The 13,963-nt window shown below is 35.0% G+C and overlaps 1 protein-coding gene across 7 annotated transcripts in view; it reads left to right on the plus strand.

Moving 5' to 3' along the window:
- Positions 1-13,963, plus strand: part of Marchf7 (membrane associated ring-CH-type finger 7) — a 50,253-nt gene that overhangs the window by 28,495 nt on the left and 7,795 nt on the right. For 5 of the 7 annotated variants that reach the window (XM_074070920.1, XM_074070919.1, XM_074070921.1 and 2 more), the window contains 4 exons: positions 115-304; positions 2,071-2,238; positions 3,728-4,832; positions 8,104-8,273. In XM_074070920.1, the coding sequence (XP_073927021.1) occupies positions 115-304; positions 2,071-2,238; positions 3,728-4,832; positions 8,104-8,273 (1,633 nt within the window). The remainder of the gene's footprint in view (positions 1-114; positions 305-2,070; positions 2,239-3,727; positions 4,833-8,103; positions 8,274-13,963) is intronic. The other 2 variants (XM_074070924.1, XM_074070923.1) reach the window with 1 other exon arrangement.

Here is a 13,963-nt window from a genome sequence, read left to right on the forward strand (position 1 = left end):
GTTACCTAGGGAAATAAGTGGCTCCTTGGAAATTCATTAAACCATTAATAGATTAAATGTCATATTAAGTGTAGGCATTTGATTGTTACTTTAATTTTTTTTTTTAACTTACAGTCAGCAGCAGCATCTGCATCACCATTTCAGTCTACATGGTATAGTGAATCTGAGATAACTCAGGGAGCCCGCTCAAGATCACAAAACCAGCAACGGGACCATGATTCAAAAAGACCTAAACTTTCCTGTACAAACTGTACATCTACCTCAGCTGGGAGAAATGTTGGAAATAGTTTAAATGCAGTATCAGGTAAGAATTACTTAATTTCTGTAAAAGTCAGTATAGTTGTATTTTGAACTAAATTCTTTCTTCCATAATGTAGCATAATTGTTCTTAGGTTTGGGATTTAAAAAAGAGTTTTGTGTAAGATAACAGGTTGGAAATACAATGGAATTTACAAAATTTTACCTTAAGTTAGTGTTAGGAGTGAAATTAACCCTTCATTTTGCATTTTTGTTTTGAATTTGATACACATGTCCCACAATAAACAGATATTAGCAGGTTTTAGTTAATAAGAATAGCTGTATATGGTAATCAAATTGGTAAAAGTTACTTGTTATTTTACTGGTTATTACAGGACATAGATTTTTAAAGTGTTGGACAGAAAGCCAAGTCTTGATGTATGTTAAAAACATTACCTAAGCATGTCTTTTGGAAATGACAGACATTATGATTATGATACTTACTTTCAGGAAATATAGAAATTCCTCAATTAAAAAAAAAGTTGGCATTGTTCTAGTGAAGAGTTCTAAACAAGGAGTTAGAAAATCACTGATTCTGGGAGTGTAAGTAGAAGGGTGTCATTGGGAAAGTTACTTAACAACTTTGAGATGATTTGTCTACAAAGCCTAATATTTTACACATACTTGTTGCACCCATTAAGATCTTTCATTGAAAAACAGTGGGTTTTTCTCCTCACTTTCACTCTCCTAATGAAGTGTTAGCTAACGCCTGAAATTATTTTTACAGGGACACAAAACTTATGATGATGCATTTGGTGATATATTTTTCAAATACTTATGTATTACCAGTTGAATTTAGTGTAAGCAATTCCTTTTCATTTTGATAGGCAGGACCACCATGGGAAAGACACTGCCCATCTGAAGGATATTAAGAGTAGTGAGATGGGTAAGAGCAGACTGACCTTAACATTGTAGTCAAACACCACTGTGCAGAGCTATTTTTCTTTTCTTCTGCTATGTGAAGGCATAGTGCTAACTACACTGAGCTATTTCCCTTAATAAAGAGGACTTATTAAGGCTATAGGAATTAGGAAAGGAAGAACCAAAATCTCAAGGTGAGTAGTGAAGGGACAAGGGGTTTATAATATAATTTTTAATTTAGTTTTAAGTGAAATAATATCTAAAAAGAGTTGGATTATAATTGCAAAAATACATTAATTCTTAGAATAAAGAATAAACCAAACGTGATGGCAGTAAAAATTATTTCTCAGGCTGGGGGTATAGTGGTAGTATGCCATGCTGAGCATATGTGAGGACTTGGGTCAATTCCCAGCAATAAAAATCATTTTTTTTTCTTCTGATAAAATTGTATTATAACCTATAATTCAACTTTCATGTCAAGATGGCATTGATTTTGATTTTGGCAGTGCTTTTTTGGCCATTTTTTTTACATTTTTGATCTGTAATTTCATATTACGTATACATTGTTTTGTCAAGTGTTGTGGCGAGTGATTGAGACATAGATATCGTGTCAATATTGAGAATGTGTTTAATGTTTAGCATTATACATGCCTACCATGTGTAATACCCTGGGTTCAGTCCCTAGCTCAGAAACACAAGAATGTTAAAATACAGGGGGAAAAAATTTGTAAGTCATTTACTCATTAGTGAATGATTTTATGTTTTGCTGAATTTTGATTGCAACTGTGTAATTGTGGGTATTCTTAGAATAAATAATTGTAACAGTAACTTCCCTCTGTATTATTAAAGATTTACTGTCACCAGAAACCTTGAAAATTTTCTCTGAAATAAAACTTCTTTAATTATTTTAAGATTCTTCTTGGAGGCATAGTCAAGTTCCCAGATCTTCATCAATGGTACTTGGTTCATTTGGAACAGACTTAATGAGAGAGAGGAGAGATTTGGAGAGGAGAACAGATTCCCCCCTTAGTAATTTTATGGATTATAGTCACCGAAGTGGTGATTTTCCAACTTCATCATGTATGTATAAACTACATTGCTGCGTACAGTTTATCTAATAATGTTACATTTTCCTCTATGTATGTCATGAAAATAGCAGTACAAAGAAATAAATGAAGTGAATCTTAAGTTCTTACAAAGATTTCAGAATAGCATAATTTGTATACCAACTTTTATTTTTGTTTTGCTTTAAAAAATGTAAACAATTTAAAATAGATGTGCATGAGTATTCATATTCTGTGTGCCTGAATTTTTCTTTTAGGAGTGAATGAACATGTCTCACAGTAATATACTAGATAATTTTTACTCAACTGATATGCTTATAACATATAGTGCAATAAGTATTTCTAATCACATTTTGAAATAATACTGAAATCGTCATATCAAGGCATAATTTAGAAGTAATTCTAGTATATCAAGGCTGTGCCTTTATTTTCATTAAATTGATCTAAAGACCTGTGCCATTTCTATCATTGTACATAGTCTGAAGCTTTTCAAATGCAATCACATTAAGTAACCAAAGGAGAAAAGTACTAATGGAAGTTCACAAACAGTATTTGTGTTTGTGTTTGGTAAAAGTACAAGCCAGAAATAGATTTAGCCTCTGATGATAATCTGTATATTAGCACAGTAGTACAAGTAGCTTTTACACTAGCTGTGTGGCTGGGTTTTCTTCTCAAAGAAATCTTATATTGCTTCTCATGTCACTTGAAAATCTGATCACCAGTTAATGTTTTATGAGGGTTTTTGTTTGCTTGTTAATTTTGAGACAGGGACTTGCTATGCATCCCAGGCCGACCTGGAACTCAGTGTCCTCTTCCCTCAGCCTCCCAAGTACTGCAGTTAACTGCCTTGTGCCACTACATCTGGCTTATAATATATTTTTAAACGTGAAAATTATCAGATCCCTATACTGACTCATAGTTTCAAGCCAGTATTATAAAGCACAGGTGTGGCTGATGAGCAACTAGCAATAAGTACGGTGCTGTTAACTTGAAAGATTGGAGAAAAATCTTAGCTATTAGTTTGGTTTGTCATAAAATTACAGTGGTGATAATAATAACATGAAGTTAGAGTAAGAAGAATCTCCAAAACACGGTCTCTATAGGGTGATTTTGCTTTTAATCATTGTGAGTCATTTGCATTGAACTATTTGGCCCATTTAAAGTTTTATATCAGTTTAGATATTCTTCTGCCATGTCAGTTTCTGATTAGTAAATTCAGCTGCTTTACCTTCATCAGCTGTTTGCTTTTCATAAACTCAAGGTACATTACTTATTTTGAGTCTGTAAAGTTGACTTTAGATGGAAATACTTGATTTTGTCAGTAGGAATAGCATGAGAAATACCACTTGTTTTTTCTATAATAATAGTTAAGCTGTCTAGTTATAAGAGCACTATTCAGTTTGAACCTTGTGTTTCATTTTGCCAGTAAGTATTTAGTAAATGTAGGTTTAATAATACTCAGATTAATTCATATAATTGGTTACCTTTCCTTCTTTCAAAAATAGATGTTCAAGACAGAGTTCCTTCTTCATATTCACAGGGAGCAAGACCAAAAGAGAATTCATTGAGCACTTTACAGTTGAATACATCTTCCACAAACCACCAATTGCCTTCTGAACACCATACAGTACCAAGTTCTAGGGACTCCAGCAGAAATTCTTTGAGATCTAATTTTTCTTCAAGAGAATCAGAATCTCTTCGAAGTAGTACACACCCTGGATTTTCTTATATTTCAAGTAGAGATGAAACCCCAGCCATAAGCAATTCAGAAAGGGTTGGTTCATCTCAAAGATCATTTCAAGAATCTTCTGATAATGAAGGTAGGCGTACAACCAGGAGATTGCTGTCACGGATAGCCTCTAGCATGTCATCTACTTTTTTTTCACGAAGATCTAGTCAGGATTCCTTGAATACAAGATCAGTGAGTTCTGAAAATTCTTATATTTCACCAAGAAACTTGACGTCTACTCAGTCTCGGAGTAATGCAACATCAACTTCTGAAGTTAATGATAATAGGGCATCTGAAGCTTCTCAGGGATTTCGATTTCTTAGGAGAAGATGGGGTTTGTCATCGCTTAGCCAAAATCATAACTCCGAACCAGATTCAGAAAATTTTAACCAAGAATCTGAAGGTAGAAATACAGGACCATGGTTATCTTCCTCACTTAGAAATAGATGCACACCTCTGTTCTCTAGGAGGCGGCGAGAAGGAAGAGATGAATCTTCAAGGGTACCTACCTCTGATATACCATCTAGGTCTCATATTTTTAGAAGAGAATCAACTGAAGTGGTTCACCTTGAAGCACAGAGTGATCCTCTTGGGGCTGCTGCCAACAGACCACAAGCATCTGGAGCATCAAGCAGTGCCTCTGTTGGTGGTTCCACAGCAGATTTGCCTCATGGTGGAAGAAATGCAGGAATAACAGGGATTCTTCCTGGTTCCTTGTTCCGATTTGCAGTCCCTCCAGCACTTGGAAGTAATTTGACCGACAATGTCATGATCACTGTAGATATAATTCCTTCAGGTTGGAATTCCGCAGATGGAAAAAGTGATAAAAGTAAAAGTGCACCTTCAAGAGATCCAGAAAGACTGCAGAAAATAAAAGAGAGGTAAATCTGAATATTCATCTTAAGCTGTAAAGCCAGATTCAATCAGATAAAAACTTTCTAGGATGGATTCTCAAAACATTGATATCTGTAATTTCTTCCTTAACATTTACATCCATATGCTGTTGCTTTCTCACAGATAAATGGATAAGAATTAATAATCAGGTAGGCACTGGAGGTATGAATTACATCAAAAAATAAAGGTTTTTTTATAACCAGTTTGGGATATATATGCATACACAGACAAAATCTTTAATCTCTTTTCTTTGGTTAGTCCGCTGCGAAATAGGATTGGCAAGAAGAACCAAGTAACCATGGACTACTAATAAATCTGTATTAGCATTTATTAAGATGATTTACTTACATTTATTTATGTTTCTCTCCTCAAACCCTATTATGAGGAGAGAACCCTATTATGAAATGGGGTAAAATCAGATTCACAAATTTTTATTTTGTTCTTAAAGTCCCTAGTGTCTACTGCCTATTCTTTATGTACAGAAATGCCATTTTAAATTCTAGGGTTATGATCTTTTTGTACAAATGAAATTTTTTATGCAGGTGAATATTGCAAAAATAACACAGGCAAGAGTGAAAAGATGGAGAGGAAAAGGTGAAAGACCAAAGATTTCATGTCCCAGAATTGACTGTTAGTTTTTATAATAATGTAGAATAAAGTAGTACATGTAAAATATACTTGTACTGAGTAACACAGGAGTTAATAAAACTAAAGTTGGGCTGGTGTTTTTCTTTTTCATAAAGACTTAGTGTAGCATTGTTGGGAGGTGTTGTTACTGTCATTTTAAACATTTTTATACTTTAACAAGAAAATACATTCAGATCCTACTGTGGTGATAAGGGAAGTTTTATGTGCTTTCTGAGCTGGTGGATAATTGGGTTACTATATTCCCATTTTTCCTTTTCTAAGACAGATTTTTTTTTTATTCATATGTGCTTACAAGGCTTGGGTCATTTCTCCCCCCTGCCCCCACCCCCTCCCTTACCACCTACTCCGCCCCCTCCCTCTCCCCTCCACCCCCTCAATACCCAGCAGAAACTATTTTGCCCTTATTTCTAAATTTGTTGTCGAAAGAGTATAAGCCATAATAGGAAGGAACAAGGGTTTTTGCTGGTTGAGATAAGGATAGCTATACAGGGCATTGACTCACATTGATTTCCTGTGCATGTGTGTTACTTTCTAGGTTAATTCTTTTTGATCTAACCTTTTCTCTAGTTCCTGGTCCCCTTTTCCTATTGGCCTCAGTTGCTTTTAAGGTATCTGCTTTGGTTTCTCTGCGTTAAGGGCAACAAACACTAGCTAATTTTTTAAGTGTCTTACCTATCCTCACCTCTCCCTTGTGTGCTCTAGCTTTTATCATGTGCTCATAATCCAATCCCATTGTTGTATAGTTTCTGCGGGGTATTGAGGGGGGAAGCGGGAGGGGGTGGAGTGGGTGGTAAGGGAGGGGGTGGGGACAGGGGGGAGAAATGAACCAAGCCTTGTATGCACATATGAATAATAAAAGAAAAAAGAAAAAAAAAATCCCATTGTTGTGTTTGCCCTTGATCTAATGTCCACATATGAGGGAGAACATGATTTTTGGTCTTTTGGGCCAGGCTAACCTCACTCAGAATGATGTTCTCCAATTCCATCCATTTACCAGCGAATGATAACATTTCGTTCTTCTTCATGGCTGCATAAAATTCCATTGTGTATAGATACCACATTTTCTTTATCCATTCGTCAGTGGTGGGGCATCTTGGCTGTTTCCATAACTTGGCTATTGTGAATAGTGCCTCAATAAACATGGATGTGCAGGTGCCTCTGGAGTAACCTGTGTCATAGTCTTTTGGGTATATCCCCAAGAGTGGTATTGCTGGATCAAATGGTAGATAAATGTAAGACAGATTTTTTTTTTTTTTTTTTGCCATGTGGTGATTGTTTTTCAGCTTATAAACTTCTTATTTTTCCTTGTAGAAAGGGATTTACTGTACCCTGGTAGTGTTAAGTTTAGTGTTTGCAACGTCCTCTGATGATAAGGTGTCTGCTGAGGAATGTAGTAAGTATTAGTTACCCTAAGATTAGTAAAATTACTAACCTTGAGTTACCCTCAACTAAGTAAAATTATACTGCTAGAAGTAGAGGGCAAAACTTTAGTTCAGTGATCATCAAAGAGAAACAAATTAAACCAATACCACTCTGTCTAGTTAGATAGTTTTAAAAGCAGCATTTTTTGAGTTGCCTCTGTGTATGTGTGTCTCTTCCTTTATTGTATTTTGCCTCATACATGAGGATTTTAAGAATCCTATAGTTAATAACAGAGTGTAGAAAAATTGAATCTAAAACAGAATGTTAAAATTTAAAACATAAATATCATATTTTCAACCTTTCAAAGTAGTTTATGTTTGAGGTCAGGTCTTTGATTAACTTGGGCATGAAAGTCATTCTCTTTGTACAGATCTTTTGCTAAGTTCATTAGGAACCCATATAAGTGAGGTTGTAGTTGTGAAGCAGTTCATTCAGTATTGTCAGTTTCCTGGGTACCCTTTCATGTCAGCAGTGGACTAATGAAACAAGTTTTAATAACAAAAAAAATGCTGTACTTATTACATAACTTTGTCCACATTTCAAATTAAGCCACACATGTTGGCCTGTTAACTAGAGTGCAGAAGTTAATGGAAGTTCTTCCATGCTTTCAAAGCTTACCCTTACAGAAATCAGGATGATTTGTTCAGGTGGAATAATGGATAAATTTTAATTCTCCTTATTAAATGTTTACTGTGATCTAATACAAAATGTTTATTAGTTTACATGAGAAACCACAATTCAGTGGTTGCTTAATTCACTGAAGTAGTCTTAAAAGTTTTTCAGAAGTGATTGATGAAAATGATGAAGATATGCTTCCTTCCTTTATACTGTTGGATTTGAAGTACTCTGGGGTACTACAGAAATTAAAATCTCTTAAGTGTACTTACAAAGTGATTTTGAAAGATATGAAACTTAAACTGTTTCCAAAGAGAAAATTGTATCATTGAAAGATCAGTGACCTATTTTGTTCACTTTTAAAATACTAACAGTTTATATTCTGAAGGTAATGTTTTTGCATAGCAGTTAGTGGTTTTTGGTTCTGTTTTTTTCTTGTTACTGTTTCCTTTTTTTTTTCCTACTCTTTGTTAAGTAGAAATGACAAAAAAGAGAGATTGGGATTAAGTATGACTGGAAGTGACCAAGTAGGATGAGTTATAACAGCTCAGGAAAATGTACCTTCTTTTCCAGCCTTCTTTTAGAGGACTCTGAAGAAGAAGAAGGTGACTTATGTAGAATTTGTCAGATGGCAGCTGCATCATCATCTAATTTGCTGATAGAGCCATGCAAATGCACTGGAAGTTTGCAGTATGTCCACCAAGAGTGTATGAAAAAGTGGTTACAGGCCAAAATTAACTCTGGTAAGATTTAACCCTTTTGTGCATTTTGTTTTCAAATTTTTTCCAAGAGGTACATGTATGTATGCATTTTGCTTGACAAATTTATTATGATTTATTACTGATTGTTGAATTTAGACTTATTAAAAGCATCTAAATCTAGTTGGTTTTTTTTGTGTGTTTTGGGTTTTTTTTGTTTGTTTGTTTGGCAGTATGGTCTAAATCATTTTTGAAGTCTCACCAAAAGCATTGAAGACCATTAGTATTGTTTTATAAATTTGCTATAGTACTGTTTTTTTGTTGCCCAGAAAACTACCTCATACATGTATAGTACATTTGTAATTTGTGATGACTGGTGACCCTTTTATTATGTAAAGTCCTTTTGAGTCAAACACATTCATAATTTACCAGCTATGTGTTCTTCACAAAGATTTATTGTTTGTCATGCACTTGTATCACTTAGCAAATTAGAGATTCATTTGTTCATGGACTATGTGTTATAGAGCCAGGCACAATTCCAAATGTAGGCTACAGTACAGTAAACAAGACAGACATGTTTATTTGCTATTGTGACAGTGATGATATTGGTTGTTAAGGGAATGTCTGTCTTAGGTGAGGACATTTAAACTGAGAGCGGAACTAGGTATTCCAGAATGAGGAAAAGAGAGCATTTTAGCAGTGAAAATAGCTAATACAAAGACTTCAAGGTAGGAATTAGGTGTATTTTAGGAACTGAATGTTGGTTGGTGTATGACTAGTGGTTGGGAAAAGGGTGATATAACTTGAAAAAAAGAAAAGGATTAGCAAAGAATAGTTATAACTATTAAAGGTAACATATAACTTTTAAAGGTAAGCCTGAAACCTTAGATTTTTTAAAAATCTAAGTACGGTGGGAACCCACTGAAGGAGGGGGATGAAATGAAATGACCTTAATTTATACTTGGCTGCTCTAGAGAATGGATTTTAGAGGGTATAAGATTGAAAGCAAGGAGTCCAACCAAGAGTCTGTTATAACAGCATTTGGTAGAGTTGATGGTGGATAGCTATCACGTGGTAGTGGTGATGTTGACAATAGAAATGGGTAGATTTTGATACGTTGTGGAGGTAGATTGACTTTGGTTTTCCAATGGATTGGATATGGTAGAATGAGAAAAAAGTATAGTTAGTAACCCAGAATATGTTTTGTACACATACTGTATTTGTACTTCTTTTTAGATAACTGTATGAAAATGTCAGGCTATAGCTAGACAAAACTGGCATTTCAGAAGAAACACTCAGAGTTACAGTTTTAGGCAGCATGAGGACATAATTAACATTTGAAGCTTTGAGTTTAAAGTCACCTAGAGAATGACCAGATACCAGAGAAATGGGCCTTGGACACCCAAGCAAGCAGGAGGCTCTGAGTTCAATTCAGGGAGAGAAGAATGAAAAGGAATGAAAAGAAAAGAGAGGGTGTGATCAATCTAGTACTGCTGTGGGTTCAAGAAAGATAAGAACAGTGGAATGACAAGTTGGATTTGAAATCATGGACTTAAGTCTCTGAAGTCATGGGTTCAAAAGCCTAATTATAGACTAGCAAGAAGCGGAGACTTCAACAAAGACCCCACTTGGAGCAAACTACTGTTAAGGAAATTGAAGATAAAGAAATTATATGGGATTATGGAAAGTGCTTTGTTCTACTTTGAGGCAGGAGAATTTCAAGCATGTTTTTGAGAAGCAGTGGAGAGGAAAAACTATAAAAGAAGGGTGACATCCAGAGCACAAACTGCATGGTTAGCATTTAATAGGAGAACAAATACTTTATTTCCAGAATCTGATCAGTTTGTTGCTTTGATGGGAAGATACATGACCTCCAATATAATTGCTCCTATTTTCTGGTCTCTTTAGCCGATTGTGGGTCAGGTTAAAAGGTTTTGAGATGAGGGGGGAAAAATTTTTTAAGGATGTATAGTAGTATTTCTAGTCAGCATTAGTGCCCATGAAATGATTTTAGAGCTGGAGTTATATAGTTCAATTGTAAGAGCACTTGCCTAGCATGTGTGAGGCCCTAGGTTTGGTTCTCATCATGGGGGTGGGGGAGGACTTTAATGTGAGGACTGGAGTTCATTGAGCTTGGGTCCTTTGCTAGGTAAATATAATGGAGTTGAGGGTATCTATACAGGCATAATTGTGATCATGAAAATTAAAACCAGGAAGGGAGTAAGGACATCAGGAAGTGTATAGAAAGTGGTAGTATCAATCTTTTTGAATTTCATTGATACTGAAGAGAACTGTCAGAGTAGGTACGCTGCTGTGATAAATTGTAGGTACAATAAACAAGATGGCACTTGAAATACATTTAGGGATAGTACAGTAAAAGGACAAAGGTCTGGCCTAATAATGCATGGCTGAGGTGGGGAAGGATAATAATGGAAGCAAAGATGTTGAGTAACTTAGAATCCAAAATGAATGTCTGCAGATGTTGAAATAACCAAGAAGTAAGTTGGTGAATAAGATAGCTAAAAGTCATCAATGAATGAGAGGAACTTAAGGTTTGAGTACATCAATGGGGAGCATCTGCCCTCTGAGTTTTGTTATGAGGTGCAGGGGGCTATGGGGAAAAAATGACTGTAGAAGAGTATAGAGTGAGTCAGAGGCACTGTGGTTCAGGCATAAAGTTTATGTAAAGAGATCATTTGCAAAAGAGACTGGTTCTTAGAGGAATTCACTGTTAGACCATGAATACCAGAGGTCACAGTGGAAGGTAACTAGTACGGTGAGAAAGCTTGAAAATTAGATTAATAAATGTACCTAATTTGTGAGATAGAGGATCTGATAAGTATAGCTTGGTGACATAGACAAATACATTATGAAAGATGCTGACACTGTTTTTAATTTTTATTTACTGACACTGGTTTTAATTTTAATTTACGACAGGAGAGGCAGTATCTCTCCTGTGCTAGTCTGAGGCCCAGGACCTGGGACAAGACATTTCTTTTATAGCAGCCCTGTCTCTTGGCTGTAACTTCACAGCCTTTGCTTATCACTGCCCTGGGAGGTAATTAGGATTAAATGAGAGATTACACATGACGTGTTTAGCATTGTTCTTGACATTGAGTAAGGGCCCCAAAATGTTAGCTCTTACCAAAATGAAAAAAATTAGTTTCAACTTCTTATACTATGGCATTTGGATTATTAGGGTTGAGTATGGAGAAAAACAGATACTACAGTTTAAGAACATTGGGCTTTTCAGTTAATGAGACTAGCTGAGAATATTATCTTGAACTCCTAGCTATAGCGTCTTCAGCATGGTGGTTTTTTTGTAGTGCTGAGAATCAAACCCAGGGCCTCTACCACTGAGTTGTATGCCAAGCACCTTGAGCATGTTTCTTAATGTTGGTTCTTAACACTGGTTTGCTGATTAAAATTACCCATTAGAGTGTTTAAAAACGTAGGTGTTTCAGATCTACTCCTAAAAATGGGTTTGGGCCTCAGTACCATGGTGAGTAAAACCTCACAGACATATTTATAGTTTCAGCTGTTCCTGGCACATGGTAAGTACTGAATAAATGGGAATTGTTTTCATAAGGTTAAAATAAATACTTTCTTAGATTTGGTCAGCTGAGTGTGTAGATCTCAACAATGGAATCTTCCTGATAAATATTCAGAAAACTTTCTCATACTTAACCAAAAAGCCTCATCTGGTGGAAGGTACATTCTAATAGACATTGATTTAACCATTTATTAATCAGCCTCAGCACATGGATTACTAAACTCACAAGCTATACAAAGATAAGTTAAACAAATCTAATACAAGCTTGGGCTTCTTGAATGAGGTGAGGTATAAAGGAAAGAACCCTGCTTAAGGAATGTAGGGATAAATGCTTTGCTCTCAGCTGTGTGTGACCTTTTAGAATAACTTGATTTCATCCCACAGAATAGAAAAATAAAGTCCTAAGGTTTAAAAGAAGTTCTATTCATCTGTAATGTCCATATTTCATGATTATACTTTCCTGCTTCTGAATCAGAATATTTTTATAAAATGGCTGATAAAAGAAAGCCTTTTACATGTCTTTGTCATTATAGTCCAATCAGGTTATAGCATGAACCTAATTTAAATTTACTTTTGTGGTACAGTATTAATTTTTTAAGAAACATTTCAGATGCATTTTAACATCTTTGTCACAGTAAACACAAGACTGTCAGCATAGTCTTATGGGGCTGCTCCCAGCGTAACAAAGCAACCTGTTTTGCAGTAAACTTTTTTAATAAGCAAAAATAAGACATTAATGGTAAAAGGTGTGATACAATAAATTCATAAACCAGGAACATAAGAGGGTCACAGTTTACAATCAGTTTGGGCAAAAACATCATAGTGTGCACTTACACAAACCTAGAGATACCCTGCTGTTTACCTACATTATATATAAACTATCTATAACACATAGTTGTCATCATTTTCAGTATTATTTATTGCACATAATTGTATGTATTACACTTTTTTTTAATAACCTACTGGCAGCAGGTTTGTTTACACCACCATTACCACAAACTCGTGAGAAATGTGTTGTGCTATTTATGGTGTTGAAGAGCTACATTCAGGAACAGGAAGTTTTCAGCACCATTATATTCTTATTGTGGTCTCTTTTTGAGTAAATAGTGCATGCTTGTATAGTGAAAACCTAATGTATTTGACTTCAGCTAATCTTTTTTTTTAATTTTTTATTCATTTATTCACATGTGTGTACATTGTTTGGGTTGTTTTCTCCCCCCTGCCCACCTCCTCCATCAGCTAATCTTAGAGATAACATGGACAGCATACTTTATCAGATTAGCACTCAATTTCCTTTCAGTTATTTTGCGGAAATACTTATTTAAGTTACTGCTGTCTTGGATGCCTTTGCTCTTAAATATCATTGTTATCAAAAGTTTTATGTGTTCCTTGAAGATAGGGCCACTACCTACTCTTTTCTTAATCTCTAAACCTCTAATTATTGCTTGACATAAAACAGTCACTCAGCAAATGTGAGTTGAATTGAATTAAACCTCTTCTATGTTATTTGTATAACTTACTCAAATTTAGGACATCTTTCAGTTGGAAATCTTATCTAAAAGTAAACACAAGAATAGGGGAAAGGGCTATATGACTAATTAAACAAGTCTGTTTATCTACTAAAGTGCATGTCAAACAAAAGTTTGTTTTTTAATTGTGGAAAAATATATATGTAACAATTTGTTGTTTTTACTTTAGGTATATAATTCAGTAGTATTTATTACACTCAAAATTTTATGTAACATCACCACCATCTATTTTCAAAACTTTTTCATAACCCAAGATAGAAACTCTATATGCACTAAGCAGTAACTTGCCACTCACTGTTCCCTCTATTTCCAGTCCCTGGTAAAATCCATACTACTTTGTCTAAGTTTAGATATGTCCCATAAATAGAATCATAAAATATTTGTCCTTTTGACAAATATTTGTATCTGTCTTATTTCACTTAGAATAATATCCACAAGGTTCAGCCAGATTGTATCATGTGTGTATCAGGACTTAATTTCATTTATGGTTGATAAAGTAGCTGCTTTTATCCAGGCAAAGGTGGATCAGGGGAGTCACATTCCTTAGACCTCACAAGGTTGATACTGGCCTGAACATGTAACTAGTTGTTTGACTAGTTGTTTGAGATGCCATTAAACATTGTTTTCATGTTGTGTCATGGTACTTGAGGAGG

The sequence above is a fragment of the Castor canadensis genome, chromosome 4 (genome assembly GCF_047511655.1).
Source record: "Castor canadensis chromosome 4, mCasCan1.hap1v2, whole genome shotgun sequence".
Classification (NCBI taxonomy): domain Eukaryota; kingdom Metazoa; phylum Chordata; class Mammalia; order Rodentia; family Castoridae; genus Castor; species Castor canadensis.